This window comes from Mytilus edulis, chromosome 1, assembly GCF_963676685.1.
Source record: "Mytilus edulis chromosome 1, xbMytEdul2.2, whole genome shotgun sequence".
Classification (NCBI taxonomy): Eukaryota; Metazoa; Mollusca; class Bivalvia; order Mytilida; family Mytilidae; genus Mytilus; species Mytilus edulis.
The window spans coordinates 68,562,109-68,579,189 of NC_092344.1; the positions used below are offsets into that span (position 1 = coordinate 68,562,109).

General features: G+C 31.4%; 1 protein-coding gene across 2 annotated transcripts in view; it reads left to right on the forward strand.

The window, feature by feature from the left end:
• The window catches only part of LOC139487887 (receptor-type tyrosine-protein phosphatase kappa-like), a 149,494-nt gene extending 132,682 nt beyond the window's left edge, over nt 1-16,812 (forward strand). For both annotated transcript variants that reach the window (XM_071273066.1, XM_071273055.1), the window contains exons 16-30: nt 172-259; nt 579-646; nt 908-944; nt 2,412-2,509; nt 3,589-3,720; nt 4,605-4,750; nt 5,737-5,872; nt 6,890-7,033; nt 8,289-8,388; nt 9,679-9,752; nt 10,789-10,914; nt 11,461-11,571; nt 12,229-12,380; nt 14,390-14,525; nt 15,522-16,812. In XM_071273066.1, coding sequence (XP_071129167.1) covers nt 172-259; nt 579-646; nt 908-944; nt 2,412-2,509; nt 3,589-3,720; nt 4,605-4,750; nt 5,737-5,872; nt 6,890-7,033; nt 8,289-8,388; nt 9,679-9,752; nt 10,789-10,914; nt 11,461-11,571; nt 12,229-12,380; nt 14,390-14,525; nt 15,522-15,602 — 1,629 coding nt within the window. In that variant the 3' untranslated portion in view covers nt 15,603-16,812. The remainder of the gene's footprint in view (nt 1-171; nt 260-578; nt 647-907; nt 945-2,411; nt 2,510-3,588; nt 3,721-4,604; nt 4,751-5,736; nt 5,873-6,889; nt 7,034-8,288; nt 8,389-9,678; nt 9,753-10,788; nt 10,915-11,460; nt 11,572-12,228; nt 12,381-14,389; nt 14,526-15,521) is intronic.
• Nucleotides 16,813-17,081: the final 269 nt, after the last annotated feature.

Here is a 17,081-nt window from a genome sequence, read left to right on the forward strand (position 1 = left end):
GAAACATTTTCCCTCCGAAAAACTATTTTCTTAGATTGTGTTCTCGTTATTTATAATGCAACATCTACTGAGCAATGTTTTGGTTCTTTTTGTTTTTGAATACTTGTAAACATTTGTCTATTATATTATCATGATCATATTCTTATTTTGTTTTTATCTCAATCGTTACAGATTTTACCAAAAGGGTTAGTTCATGCACACGACGAGGGTTCAAAAGAGGAAAACAAACTGAAAAATCGATTCCTGAGAACTTGGCCATGTATGCATTGTTTTTAAGATTTTTTTAATTTTCACTCATCATGAAATTATCCAATATGTATTTGTTTTAGCAAAACATCAATATATAACAAGCAATTATAGTTGTTATTCATAAATTATCATTGTGTAATACCAAATCAGAAAAACTAAACATAGATATAAGTTGTGACAATAAAATTCGTTTATCGTATATAGCTCTACATTTATTTATAATATCAGCTTAATAAGTTTTTGTAACTCGTTTAAAGCAATACCAAGAAGTTAAATTAGTATTTATATATATACAACAGTTTTTAGAAGTTTTATATTATTTCTTTCAGATGACCATTCAAGGATTGTATTGACAGGAAATACCAAACACGATTATATAAATGCTAGTTATATTGACGTAAGGTTTAAACGTGAATTGTTTTTATTTCTTCCTTTTTTAGTAACTTTCTTTATAATACAAATGGAACACTGTGAATACACAAACATCATTCTATCTCTAAGAACTGTCAAACATAGGTACAGAACTCGCAATATATTATTAGTCATACCAGATGCAAATTGAAACTTTTATGCTAGAAAATAATTAAATGGTTACGAATAAAACAGATATTAATATAAAGACAATTGTATTATTAATATTTTGCTCATTTCATTTCAGAGTTATGACAAAGAAAACGCATACATAGCATCACAAGGTTTGTTGAAGCAATATTTATCTAGCAAATAAACTCATCATAGATACCAGGACTAAATTTAATATATACGCCAGACGCGCATTTCGTCTACAAAAGACTCATCAGTGACGCTCGAATCCAAAAAAGTTAAAAAGGTCAAATAAAGTACAAAGTTGAAGAGCATTGAGAACCAAAATTCCTAAATGTTTTGCCAAATACAGCTAAGGTAATCTATGCCTGAGGTAAAAAAAGCCTTAGTATTTTCCATTATAATAAATGATTAAATAATTCATTAAAATCAGATAATAGCATTCATCATCTTAAGGATGTACTTAGGTGTGATTTTAGATTTGTGTCAAATATTCGGACTCCTTGGTGTTTTTCAATACAATACAAGGTTATATATATTGCCCCATAAAACCCATTTATTTTTTCATACAAGATGAAATAGCTCATAAAACGTCATACCAAAATTATAGCAGATTGTTGATTTTCTTTCTTTTGATTAGAGACCCAAATAATTCGAATGCAAATATAAGGTAAAAGTCCGAGTCAACCTTTTCCTGCCGTTTTTTAAATATCAAATACCTCAAAAAAGAGGTCCATGACCTATTACATTTTTTTGCTTATTTTGATTCTAAACCAATACTCTTTTGACTAATTGTATCAATTTTAAATTCTTGATTTTTTGAATTTCACAATCCCTCACCTAAGTTAATCCTTAAGAAATAATTTATGGCAGCCGTAGATTTGTTTTAACATTTAACCATGGGTAGGGCATTTCTATTCGATTATTCTACCGTGAGCGATAGACAAACCCATGATTAAATTAAAACAAATATAAGGCTGCCATGAAATATTTCGATTCTAATAGGACAAATACGGTAATTGTGTTTTCAGATAGCCCCAAACATACAGTACTGTTCTTTGGCTGTTCCGTTTAACCCCATTTTGATAATATTAGTATATAAATCATTGATTATTCTTTTTTGATCGCATTTTTCACTTATACATTTTCTTCCAATGTACTTTTATTCGTCTGATGCTTACAAGAAGCTTTAAAACGCCCGGTATTTACACTTCGTTGCCATGTCAAGACAATAAGATCATTTCGCGGAATTTTCGTTTTATGAAATTTTACCATGAAAAATAAATTGAAATGTAGTGATTTGTTTATTTTATTGTTCAATAGAGATACATATATTGTATCTGAATCTTTATCTTCGTAAACTGGAGGTTTTGATGTCGAAAATTGAGAATATCTGGCAGTATCAATAAGTTGGTCGCAACGCGGAAGAGCCGTTTATGTGTATTACTGCGTTTGCGCATAAGGTAGATATATTATGATTATATTGGTTAACGATAATAGATCGTCATATTAGAATATCTCTTAAAAACTGCACTTCAACATGTTTTAACACATCGATAGAATATTGTAATTAATATCAGCTGGTTTAGTATTATAATTATATTTCTATCATGCTTAAGGTCCAAAAAAGAACACCCTTAGAGATTTCTGGCACATGATCTGGCAGGAAAAAGTTGGCAAAATAGTGACGGTAACGAAACTAGAAGAGGAAAGAAGGGTATGTAAATGTTTAATAAATTCTGATTTCAGGTAATTTTAGATAATATATGTATCAATTTGAACAGTCATGTCAAATTGACTTTACATAAAATAGAATAATATTTTATATAACTGAACAAAGAGGAAAGAGTTCTAAATGTCTTATTAGGTTGGTTTTATGTTTAATTTTGCAAGATTGGTTTTTGTTGATTTTATTCTTCAGAATTTAAAAAAAGAAGATGTGGTATGATTGCCAATGAGACAACTCTTCACATGATACCAGATTACACAGAAATTAACAACTATAGGTCACTGTAAGGCATTCAACGATGAGCAAAACCCATACCGCCTAGTCTGCTATCAAAGGCCCCGAAATGTCAAATGTACACCAATTCAAACGAGAAACTTAACCGACAAAATAAAGAACGAACACAAATATGTAACTCAGCAACAAACGACAACCAATGAATCGCAAGTTCCTGACTTGGGATAGGCACATACATACAGAATGTTGCCGGTTTAACATGTTTGGTGGGCGTCCAACCGCCCCTATCCTTGAACTGTGATGAAACAACACACCACAATAACTCACTAAAACAAATTTTGGAACAAGTGTTTGTGATTGGTGTGACTCACACATCAGTGTATGAGCGAATTTAGTTATTTAAGTTATGGTTAAGCTGAATATGTTTAAGATTGATTGTGTTACAAGATTTGATATAATTCATTCAAATGTAGTCCATGTATTGTCTGTTTAACAGACACATATATGTAACCACCTTGTATTGCGTTATTAAAGCAGTCATTGCTTATTTTAAGTTTATGAGTTTACGCTGATAATAAATCATTTTGCAATGTCGTAACAAATAATGTAATCATAACGATGCAGCAACGTTAGATTATTTTTCGGCTGATCAATCCACAAAGAGTACGGTCATTCGATACATTCACGTTGTCTAATTAGAAATATATTATTTACATTATATAATTAATATGTATGATGTATCTGTCTGAAGACATAAGTAGATGTGTAGTACGTATATGATGTATAATACATGTCATATCTTTCACGTTTAATTAGAAATTTCCAAATTTCAGAAAAAATGTGAACAATACTGGCCTCAAAACATCAATAGACCGTTGTTAGTAGACAATTATAAACTTACAATGAAAGAAGAGATACAGCACACAGTTTATGTGTACCGACTGATCATACTACACAATAAAACGGTAACTCTTATACATTAACTACCAGTTAACTTCAAAATATATTAAGTGTCAATGTATAAATGCTTTCAATTAAGCAACAAACCAGTAAAGATTGAGTCTACAAAATAGCCTAGTAGTCAACACCGCGGTGTTGACATGAATATCAATAATGTGGTCATTTTTATGAATTTCCTGTTTTCAAAACTTTGAATTTTTCGTAAAACTAAGGATTGTCTTACCCCAGGCATAGATTACCTTAGCCGTATTTGGCACAACTTTTTGGAATTTTGGATCCTCAAAGCTCTTCACCTTTGTACTTGTTTGGCTTACAAATATTTTGATATGAGCGTCACTGATGAGTCTTCTGTAGACAAAACGCGCGTCTGGCGTACTAAATTATAATCCTGGTACTTTTGATAACTATAATAATACAAATATCGGTAAATGTCTGATTTGAATTTGTAGAAAATAGTATTTTTATATTGCACATTTTTAAGTTGTAGAAATAGTTAAAACTTAATGATGTTTATTTAGAAATTCAACTGTAAAAATGTAACATTCAAACACTTTCAGATGACTTAAAGTTTGTTAAAAATGTCTTTCAAAAAACATGCACTGTTATAATTCCTGTCCTATATTGAGAGTATCAATGAAAAATTAATACACATAAGATGTGCAAAAAGTTGAAAACAACACGTTATATATTTTATGCGTCCGAAGCGCATTACAAGATATTGATACCGTTGATAAACGATAGTTAACCGAAAAATGAATTGCTGCCTTAGTTGTAATGTTACAGTTACTCAAATTTAATAGGATAGAAGTAATTAATAAACGAAGGAAGTACACAATCCCTTTATAAATCAAGAGCTTGTTTAAAGAATATAATACCTATCTATTTTAAGAATAAGGAAGAACGGATGGTTCATCATTTCCATTTTACACAATGGCCGGACCATGGTGTTCCAGATAGCATCAAACTGGTAAAATTTTACAGAAAAGTCAGATGTGACAAACAGGATATGAGTGGACCATTGGTTGTGCACTGCAGGTACGTGTATTCAATAAAAAGTGAAAATAACACTTTATTCATGTTTTGCGTTGCAAGAGCCTTCCTGGATATACAATCTTTAGAAAGCTTAAAGCCGAATATTTGAAAGTCATTGATGTATTAGACCTGAAACAATTGAAGAGCTATATGACCAAAAACAACCTTAAAATTATACCAAAACCATCTCAGGTTGAACTATGTAGCTATTACAATGTTTTTATGTACTTTTATTTGTTTTTGTTTTTGTACACCTCATTTACAATTGTTATTATACATTAACCCTAAGAGTAGATGGAAATGAAATAAACAGTATGGAGTTATTTCTCTAAGTAATTTCACAAACACTAATATTATTTCATTACGGAATGTGTAATGTATAAATACAAGTATAAACAATTAAAAGTAATATCACAATGGTATATAAATGCAGTTGTCTTAATCAGAAACTACAAATACAAATATTACTATATATTTACATACTGACATGTATGAAAAAAGCACTATATGGAGGAATTTTTTGTTTGCATTTATGAGAAATAAGAATCAGTTCCGGTCAAATAGCATTGGGATTATACGCGTTATTTTGTACATGTAAATCATCTTGTACCAACATGGAAGTGTGTGGGTATATATTTCGTCCTTTGGATTCTCCCATTCCTTTTCCTTCAGATCACCCACAAGATAATCAAATTCAACGCTGATATCAAATACTGTCCTCTTTATGGATTGGGGTATTTATGATATACAGTCAGCCGTTATATAAATTTCAAAACTTGTTTTTTCCAAGCAGTCGTCATAGTGGTTGTAAAAACTCTTTGATAGAAGTATGTTTATTGACGACTTTAATTTGTTTAAACTTCTTTTTTCTCAACAGGACCATAAATGGAAAACATCAGATTCAAATTGAGAGTTTGTTGACTTTTAAAAGTAAATAAGTATGGTATAATTCTGGCTATCATTATTGATATCTAACCTATATATTTTAGTGCTGGTGTTGGAAGGACAGGAACATTCATAGCTGTCGATGCCCTTTATGAGCATGGCAAGAAAGTTGGTTATGTTGATATTATGGAGTATGTTCAGATGATGAGGAAAGACAGAATGAATATGATTCAAACACATGTAAGATACATTTGTAATGAACGAAAATATCAAATATATTTACATTACATGTACAGCCGCTATACAGTCTCTCTGAAAACAGTTAAAATTTAGTTAAAGTATCCTTTATGCATGAAAAATCTAATTTATGATATTTAAATAATAGTTGTGCATAAAATGTGATAGAATGGAATAATTCATACACTTTGTTTTACTAAAAGGAACACACATACGATAATAGAATTTTAGCCAGCTGAAAAAATCAAGACTTGGGGGAAATGGATAATTATCTCAGTTTTATCATAATGATGTTCAAAATGCCAACTTGACAGCGTGGAACCGAAAATGACTGTCCTCATTGGACCTCAACTTCATCAATCCGCCCGGAACTTTCCAACGTCCGAAAAAAAGAGCATTTACATGTACATATATCACTGCTCAAGACACGTGTACACCATACAAATTGGCCTGACAGAGTCAGCAAATGGTTATCTGAGCAGTTTTTATGTCCCATTTATGGACATTATATTTTCTGGTCTGTGCATCCGTCTATCTGTCCGTTCGTCTGCTCTTCCGTTCGTCCATCCGTTCGTCCGTTCGTCCCTCTTCAGGTTAAAGTTTTAGTTACAGTTTTTTTGTAGAGGTAGTTTTTGATGAAGTTGAGGTCCAATCAACTTGAAACTTAGTACACATGTTCCCTATGATATATTTTCATGGTCTACTGAACATAGAACATGATATTGTGGATGTGGCATCCGTGCACTTGGGTCACATTATGTTTAAGTATTCTTTGGAGAGTTATCTATGTCACTATATCGTACAGTGTTCTAGTTGCTTTTAGTTATATTTGTGTGTCAATTATATGAATCATTCGTGGATTATAATAAATATAGCTTTTAGGTGTGACTTAAATAAAATATCTTTTGGCGGTATACTGAACTAGTTTTGTTTAGTGTCGATACCGGTTTATCGTGTAGGAGTAAATAGAATAAATACACTTATTTGCGTAAACTGTTACATTATATTTTTATTTTGTAGGAGCAATATGCGATCGTGTTTGAAGCACTGCTGGAGTTATTCACTGTTCCAGATACGTCAATTCAAAAGAACGATTTCTGTGAATACATACAAAAGCAAGAGAACAAGACAAAAAATCAAACAATATACAGAAAAGAGTTCCAGGTACTACACTTTGCACATCTTTAATGTAATTGTTCGCGTGTTATAATTCATATTAGATAAATAAAGGTGACAGTAGTATACCGCTGTTCAAAACTCATAAATCTATGAACAAAATACAAAATCGGGGTAACAAACAGACACTTGCAAGAAAGTCGAGGTTTTTTCAGGCTGGTTATACCTTCTTTACATGTCTACAAACTATTTATTTAATGAAGAATGTCTCATTGCAGATATTGTTGCCTATGTTTTTGTGTTTGGTTGTAAAACTTTTATTTCAATTTTTTTTATGAAACTATTCTTTTTTGGTTTTCTGTTTTTGTCATTTACGATCCAGGTAATATTTAAATATCAAATTTCGCACCAAAAGTGTTGTTGAACATCAGAGCATACAAGTATCTAATATATCGGGATTTCTACATCACTGCGTCTTCTTTATAGAATTTATTCGGTATTTTTGATGTATTTGTTCAATAAAAAAACCCTAACATCTGTGATATTTTTGTTCAAACCGGTAATAATTCACAAGCAGTAATTGTTTATATTTCATTTGTTTATAACTTTTGAAGGTGTGGACTTATTACCATATATTCCAGTAATTTTGGAACATTGAACAGAATATTATTTATAAAACAATTACGTAGGGCACTTTATGATTTCAATGAAACTTTCGTTGTCTATTTCATCTGAAGACAGTAATTTGCAATATCATTTAATTTACTAAAACTCTATCATTAAATAAACTCATCATAGATACCAGGACTAAATTTAGTCGATACGCCAGACGCGCGTTTCGTCTACAAAAGACACATCAGTGACGCTCGAATAAAAAAAAGAGCATTGAGGACCAAAATTCCTAAATGTTTTGCCAAACACAGCTAAGGTATTCTATGCCTGAGGTAGAAAATAGACTCTGTATGTGCTTTTTGGAAGACACACACATTTTAGTGCATTGTCATAATGAAAATCAAATCAATGTGTGAGGTTTTGCCAATTACTGATGCAAATTAAATGATCGATATAGATGTGAATATATTCATTTTTCCTTACTTTGAAGACATACACATTTTAGTTCATTGTCAGAATGAAAATCAGAGCAATGTGTGAGATTTTGCCAATTACAGATGCAAATTAAATGACCGACATAGATGCAAATATATTCATTTTCCTTACTGTGTTGGTTTTTAGCTGATACCTGTCTCATTTGCAATCGCTCTACAGCTCATTAATTTTACATTTTCTTATTTCTGAACTTTAGAGATTACGAACGCTGCGACCATCGTATTCTTCTGATAAGTTTTCTGCTTCAAATGCTAAAGAAAACAAATCAAAGAACTCTTCAACTACTGTTCTTGCACGTAAGTAATTTCCACATTTCTGTTAATGAACTGTAAATGCTGGTTTTATCATAAGTATCATGTTTAATAATCGCGTTTACGTTTAAATACCCCATGTAAGTATAAATGGTAAATAGGAGTAAGGAAAATGCAAATTAATCGGTAAAAGGATACACAAAACAGAAATCTGAAGACAAGAAAGTGTGTGGAAGTATGTTTCTTTAAATCTGGCTATTCGCCGTTGGGTTTCTTCAATCAGGAAACATCACTTTTTTTAATTGCATACCAAGACCTTTTTTGAAAATAATGCTTCCAAAACAACTAATCAAAAATATCCTGCATCACATATATGTTGGTTTAAAAGTAAAATAATACTGGCATTTAATAAATCCTATCTTACATACTACCACGTTTCACGTTCTGATTTCAGTGCACTGTTAAATCACGTGCACATGGATTTGGCTTTCCAAACGTCAACTGTCTAAACAAATCAAACCTTCTACTCCATCGTATGGCGTTTACATATTTTAGTTTAAACGTCTGACTCGTTGGGCTTCGTACGCAAACAAAAAAACTGCTCTGACAGAGTTCGAGAAGAAACGACTGTAAGTCGACCCTGCACAAGTTTAACGGTCACCATTACGAATTGTTCAACAACAACAACAACAACAACAACAACAACGATACGATTCGTCGGTATTTCAAATCATTAGCGACATATTTTCACTGCATGTCTTAGAACTTCAGATAAACATATTGACGTGTGATCTGTAATTTTAACGATTATGGCCTATCCCGATGTTTGAGTCAGTGTGAATTCGCATGCCGGGTGATGAATTCATAGCACGTGAATCCTACCTTGTTGACACACCTAGTCTCGCTATTTGATTAGTTCATGCGAATTCCGTAACTGTATTGTGACTTTGGTTGGTGTCTTCATAACCAATTTAAGAGATTTGAACATCGATACATAATTATTGCTTTCAGCTATGCATTTTTTGTACTGTATTTATTGACATCATGCAAAACGTCAAAACTAATACTGTGAGATTTAACGTTACTTTCGCTTACTTCTTGTCTGTTTTTAATTGACAATATCAGGCTCTTTAAGTGTATGTAACTAACAGTAGTATTCTAAATAAAAGAAAATATGATATAAATCCAGTGACCTTTAGATATTAAAACCAACCAACGTATCAATACAAAATATGGGATAATGGTTTGCAAATCTGTGAGCTGTGGTGTAAAACTTGCAATGCAATCATCTACTAAGTATTTAGTTTATGCTCTCTACATAAATATGTGTTGTAGATGACAGATATAGGCCTTATTTGATGTCTTATGGTAAAACCAGAAGTGACTACATCAATGCCGTGATAATTCTAGTGAGTAAATGTTTGTGCTCCATCTATCTACTAAATTAAAAGTTCATTGTTGGTTTTATTGTATGTTTTTGTTTGGGTTGTAGCTTTCCATTTAAATTCAAATAATTAAGTTCACCACTGTTCGACTCAAAAATACCATTTCGATGCTTAACATTTTTGTGAATATAAGGCTATATATTTCACAATAAAAACGTATGGATTAAAATCGCTTGATAATTCTGTTGATTATTGTAATCGGAGAATCCATTTTGTATCTACATGTATTTAAATACGGCACGGAACATCCATCACTGGCGAAACAGTTACAAATTTGTTTCTACCAGAGCTCAGAGCTCATATTTTGGTTGTAAAAACAATTTCATTACTATAAGGGAAAACTATCAAACAGTTCAAACGGGTATCCTGCCTGTAAAATATTGTAAATTATAAGTAACATTAAAGGCGTTTGCAATTTTTCGAGCTCTTTATTTTTTTATCTGACCTCCTATACAAGTCTAGGAGTTTCAGTGGTTAAAAGTGAATTCGTTGATATCGTGTTAATTTAATGTTTGGTAGGTTGGCGTATTTATTGAAATACACGGTTAGTAGCCGTGTCGCCTACTTTTCTAAAAACAACATCATTGGCGTTCAAGGAACATTTGAAACGCTTCGCACAGAAAAAATGCAAAGAAATCAATGATAAATTATTTCGTGCATGAATACAGAAAACAAGTTATAAGATAACACATTTGTATTGTTAGCATTTGTTTAATGTATACTTGGAATATTTAATTGAGTACTTGATCACGTATTACTCATAGTCCAAATGTTAAGATAGTCGGTAATATAAATGCGTTATTACACAGTGTGTTATTCACCCCGTATATGTCGTTTTTTGTCATTATCAAACGGTATGATTAATGATGTATGCATAATGTATAACAACATTTGATGAGATAAATGTTTTAAAGTGTATTCATCTTTCTTGATAATTTAAAATTGCTTATATAATAATATGTGTTTTCTCCTGATGCATAGTTCTTCTCTTTTATCACAGGGCTATGCAGTTGATAGTAAAATGTTCGTAACACAGTGCCCACTTGTGGAAACTGTAATTGATTTTTGGACAATGATATATGATCACAGTTCCAGAATAATTGTTTTATTGGATCCCGGTAATGAGGTGAGAATTGTCTATCTTAAATCGGAGTACATCAAGTATTTAGCAATATATTAATTTTAAGAGAGACATCTTTGTCTAATCTATTTTAGTTTGTAATCATTTAAATGGTGCATCCACGACGAATTAAATTTATACAAATTCGTTTGCATTTGAACCTGTCATTTCCTTGGAGAGTGACATATGTTTGCTTGGATGCATAGCGATATTCATCAAGATAATATTCACTCTTCATTAAATATCTCTCTTCTAATTTATGACAGATATGTACACATTCGAGTGGTAAATATACAAAGAAAATAATCACGGTACTATTAACCGATTACTTTTGGCGAAAGATTGATTTCCTTATTTTTTCCGATTAATTTTATAATTTCAAGATAAATCGTCTCAAAAGGGTTACTCTGTAGTATGAATACCGCAAGAAAAGAAATAAAAATAGCCTGCCTGTAGCAGTGTCATCCAAAATGGAATTAACGTGAGAAAAATATTTGAGAAGGGTTTTATTTTAAGAAGTGATAATGAAGGGATATTGTTTCATTTCTTCAGGGAGCTCCATTATGGCTAGAGACGAAAGAAATGCTGCAGTTTGATGATTTTCGTATTATCAAGGAAACGGAAAATGCAAAAGGAGAGCTTCATCTTACTTTAAATCATACGGTAAGAAGAGGATCTAGGTTTTATATAAATATATCACTTTCAATCAGGTTGAAGATAAGAAGACGAGTAAAATAACGTCATTTTGTTTATAGTAACTTACTTTGTACCATCGTGTCTATGTGTATTTATTAATTCTATAATCACACTGTTTCAGAATTCCTTGCGACTATCATAAAAAGGTATAAAGAATGATCGATGAACATTTTCAAAATTGTAAATTAAAATTTGTATACGGCTTTTCGGACTGTAAACACATTATTCGTAAATATAAGAGGATGTGGTGTGATTGCCAATGAGACAACTATTCACATTAGACAGAATGACACAGAAATTAACACATATGGGTCACCGTACGCCTTTAACAAGAAACAAAGACCATTTATCTGTCCTTTAGCTGCAATAATTATAAATATGTATGATGCTGTTTCTACTACAGATTTAAATCCTTAGAATTAGAATTGCATTACAGCCATTTTAAATTATTGGAACGTCTGTACTGTAATACAACCTAAAAATAGGATTGAAATATGTTTGCTCATTTGTAAGTCTTAGTTTGATCATAATGTTATTTTTCTTCTTAATATCTTGAATTGAATTAAAGAAGCATTTGGAATATGTTTGTAAAATCACATTTTTTTGTCGGATGTACGTTTATAGAAAAATAAAGAACAAATCTCAATCAATGTTTTTACTGCTGAGGATTGGACTGTCCGTAATGCACCATCTTCACCAGAGTATATGTTAGATCTTCTGCAGCGTGTACAAAACTGCTGGGAGACGCAAAAAGGTCCTATCACTGTAGTTTGTAGGTATGTTCTTTGAAATACCTTTTAAATAATTTAATGGTGTACATTATAAAATTTTATACATTGCCAGGGTCTTTATTGTCGAGGAGTCTGTCATGACGTAGTTCATCTACATTAATTTGTAGTCGGTCAATATCACGGATTATTGTCAGAACTACGAGCATGACAGATGCGTACCACATCGATCTTAATGATAATGTACTAGACGTGGCAGTTTACTTGTTTAAACATGTGTCTTCCTGGGTTTTTTTTTGCGTCATCACGAAAAAATTAGACACTGCAAGATGGTCAATAGTGCTAAACACTCAATATCAATAAATATTTATACTAGGCTATAGCTATATACAGATTGATTTTGCTTGTTTTATTCCACACATGTAATACCATAAAAAGGACATCCATACAATTCACCATCTAGAATTGTAGATATTTAAACAAAAAAAAAAACATTGTACTCAAGGGACAATGCAATGCCATAGTCCTAAGTCGTCGAAAAAAAGACAACAGCACGGTTGTGAAAAAAAATTAACAGAGGAACACACAGCACTACAAATACCTTCAAAATACATAGATAGAGCAACGCGAACCCTAAAATTAAACAGGGCATGAATTTACAAAGTGACTCAGAAAGTGTAATACCTGTTCTACTAGTTGCAATATTCGTCGTATTAAAGTTAAAAAGATAATTTAGAACCAGTTTATTAGAATTCATTCCCGTGCATGTTCTTACATTATTCACTAACATTGTTGTGCTCCTCATATCTCCTTCATGCAAAGCTCTGATTCCTTTCACTGATTTGACTATACTTGTTGGACCTTTTGGATTATAGCTCTTCATCTTTTATATAAACTTTGGATTTCAAATATTTTGGCCACGAGCATCACTGAAGAGACATGTATTGCCGAAATGCGCTTCTGGTGCAGGAAAATTCGTACCGTTAATGTTATTACTACCACTGGGTCAATACCTCTGTTGGTGGACTGTTAGTCCCCGAGGGTATCACCAGCCCAGTAGCCAGTTCTTCGGTACCGGCATGACAATACGGATATTTTGTGTTTTTAAAATTTGCTGTAACAAAATGTTATAAATTATTATAAACTAGGGAATGTATCTCCCTCATGAAAAGCTCTGATTCCTTTCACGGATTTGGCTATACTTTTTGGACCTTTTGGATTATAGTTATATAAACTTTGGATTTCAAATATTTGTGCCACGAGCATCACTGAAAGACTTGTATTGTCGAAATGCGCATCTGGTGCAGGACAATTGGTACCGTTAATGGTATTATGTCAACATTTCTACAACAAACCCGGTCTCGCATATTTCATGCGATTCACTCGTACGTGTTTGTTACCTTGATACATGTATGAACATTGCTGAACTAATGTTGACTAAATTTAGAATAAACATTTTGAGATTTTACTAGAAAATGTAATCCTGAAATACAAATGAAGTAATACATGTATATTACAGTTGTCTTACCGAATCGTGATTATTACTATACTTGACTTTTAGTGACCACCAATGAAATAATCACCAACAATCGGGAAACTGCTAGTAGGAAGACCTGATTTGAAATGTGCACATTGTTAAAATAAACCGTATTACAGGTTATAACAACTTATTACAAAATAACTGTTTTGGACTGTAGTAGTAAGAAGTTAATATAACCCTTTTAAAATTTGGTTTGCTTTACATGTCCGTCGAAGATAAACTAACTGTGATTGTTTGAAATTACAGCAGGCTCAAGATTCGGTTGCACTCCTGTTTGCGACATAGAAAATTGTAACAATAAACAAAAGTAGGACAAATTCATAATAACAACGTTATATTAATACAATATTTCATAGTAAATTATTAATGTATAAAAAAAAAAGAGCGTGACTACTAGTATGTGAAATTATGTCGTTCGTGATAGGTTTTTATGAGGATCACACTTATATATTATTGTTCGTTATAACTATGAGAATAATAAGCAAACGTTATTTCGCAATTCATTCGAATATTTCAGTGATGGCTGTAGTAAGAGTGGACTATTTGTTGCATTGAGATTGGTTTTAGAAAACATGCAGATAGATGAAGAAATCGATATTTTCCAAGTAGTTAGAGAAATTCAAACGAGGCGACCAGAATTTCTATCGGAATTTGTAAGTGTTTACTGAAGGCAAACTAATCTATAAGTGTTTCATGTTTATTAACATCAATTATCAACTGAAGATAAAACAATGTGAACAGTCTAATCAGTTAACAACGCATATGATAATCAAAGATAAGAATCATAATACTCAATAATAATTGACAGCAAAACTGTAAGACAACATTGTTTACATCAGTTTTTATTTTGTTAACCAATCAGTTTACATATGCAATCATCCCCGTCCCGTATGCACAACGTGAAACGATGTTTCAAAGCATGTGTACCCTATTATTAATTTATTGTTGGTTGTTCCTTTCCAATACATAAGTCGTGATTGATTTCGTCCCATTTTATAATAGTCATGACACATAGCAAGATTACTATTTCGTTTACAAAAGACTTAAGGAAATTCAATAGGTGTTCCGTAGTAATTCAAATGATCTGATATATTACATGTTCGAACCATAGATTTATGTAACATGACCGCAAAAATAATCTTTCTACATAATAAATAATTACCACCTTTTAGTTGTAAAATATCGTCAAAGATACCAGACTTCCAGTTAATTGCGTCAGACGTGCTTTACTACAACATCATTTTTTTTTTTATATTTGATTTTTTTCTATCATATGAAGAAAAGAATGATGCACATTGAAGTAAAACCACTCTCAAACGGATAAAAGATATTCTTCAACAGTTAATACATTTTATTGTATGCAACACGTACACTTCATACGATATCCAAAGGCAAAAACCTACAAAACTGGGAAGTTACCAACTAGAAAAGAAAAAATGTTATTATCAATTTTAAAAAGCTGTGTTATTTTGAACCAATAAAGCCTTTTCAAAAAAAGTTCTTTTGCCTCGAAGAAGAGATCCCAATGATATATTCTTGTTCCCTCTTTTTGAAAAATTGAGTTATTTTTGCCAAAAGAGACATATAACGATTTTGTTATAGTGACGTATCAATCACCAAACTTTAAAACTTTACTTTGTATATTTCAGGATCAGTATGAATACTGTTACAAGTGTATCAAAGAGCTATTGAAAGGGGATTCTTGTGATTCGTTGTATGCGAATATTTAGCGAAGTTCAAACTATCTGTGATATTAAAGTGTTTTTTTTTCACTGATCTTCATACATATAATATGTGTATTGGCCTCTCACAACTAATCAGCATTGTTAATTCACATACACTAGCAACTATGACTTACAAATTGCTAACTTGAATTAAACAACGAACGGATAAAATAAACGCACACAGTTATTTTATCTGAAAAAATCAATTCTCTCAGAGATTGATTGTTAAACCAGGATTATTGTTTTGCTGCGAACTCCGTTTTACTATTAAGAAAACAAGTGGATTAAAATCGAATGTAAAATGTCGTAACAACTAAGAGAAAAGTATTACTGTCCTTGTATAATATTCTGTAAATTTCTGGATGCTTTATTTCAATTTTTAAATCTTTTGCCAATTAACGATTGTCTCAAAAGAAGCATTAATTATCGTATTGCCTGCAAACATAATAGTTATTCTGATGATAAATGAAGGCACTCACCATGCGTTTGAAGAAGCAAAACCTGATTTCCTGATATTTCATTTTATTGTTTCGAAATTCTGCTTGTTATAGAGGATTGTTTGTTAGAAGTTTCTGCATCTGTTATTATCTTCATACATATACACACATGCTATATAGATATATTATTCACTGTCATGTGTATTGTTCTATTCATTTGTTGTATCACATAATAATATTAACACGTCAATTGTGTTTCAAAATAATAGATATATATATTGATTGTTATTAGAGTGACGTATTATCTTTATATGCCGTTACAATTCTTAAACATTGATAATTGAATCTTTATATATAATTATTTGAAATATACATTAACAAATCATTTTTAATATTTATTCACATTAGATTTACGATGTTCTTACACTGAGGCTCAAACAAGTTTGAAACACATTTAATTGAAACTCATAACTTTGATTTAAAATGAATACCGCGTTTATTCTGGAGACAAAAACAGCTATTAATTTGAACATATAATTGAATAAATGTTAAACAATTGATATTTTGTTTTCAAAGACGTAAACAGTACGACTTGTGTACAAAAAAAAAACATTTTTCAGACAGGAAGTGTGAACGCGGTCTTATTATCTAGAAGTAAACAATTATATGTCAAAATGTACGTTTTGTTTATCATGCGATTTGTTAAATTCATTTATTGTTGCTACCATTTTTAATTTTATGATTTCATATTACATAATAAAGAAAATATGTCATGTAAACCTCTTGTTATGCCTTAATCATATCTGATCTTGGTTGATTTCCGTTTTGCTGATTTATAAACGTAAACACAGATAACAGCGATAAGAAACAAAAATAGAGCATGATCTAAACGAGAAGAAAGTGAACTGGACACTTTGTCAGAATGGGTCAGAACTATCAGGTCGCAGATAAAACGTCGCGTTCATAAGTTGAAAAAACTGTGTGAATGATCGACTAAATATAAAAAACATGATAAATTCCGTTTTCAGAGACAAAGAGGCCTTGAAAT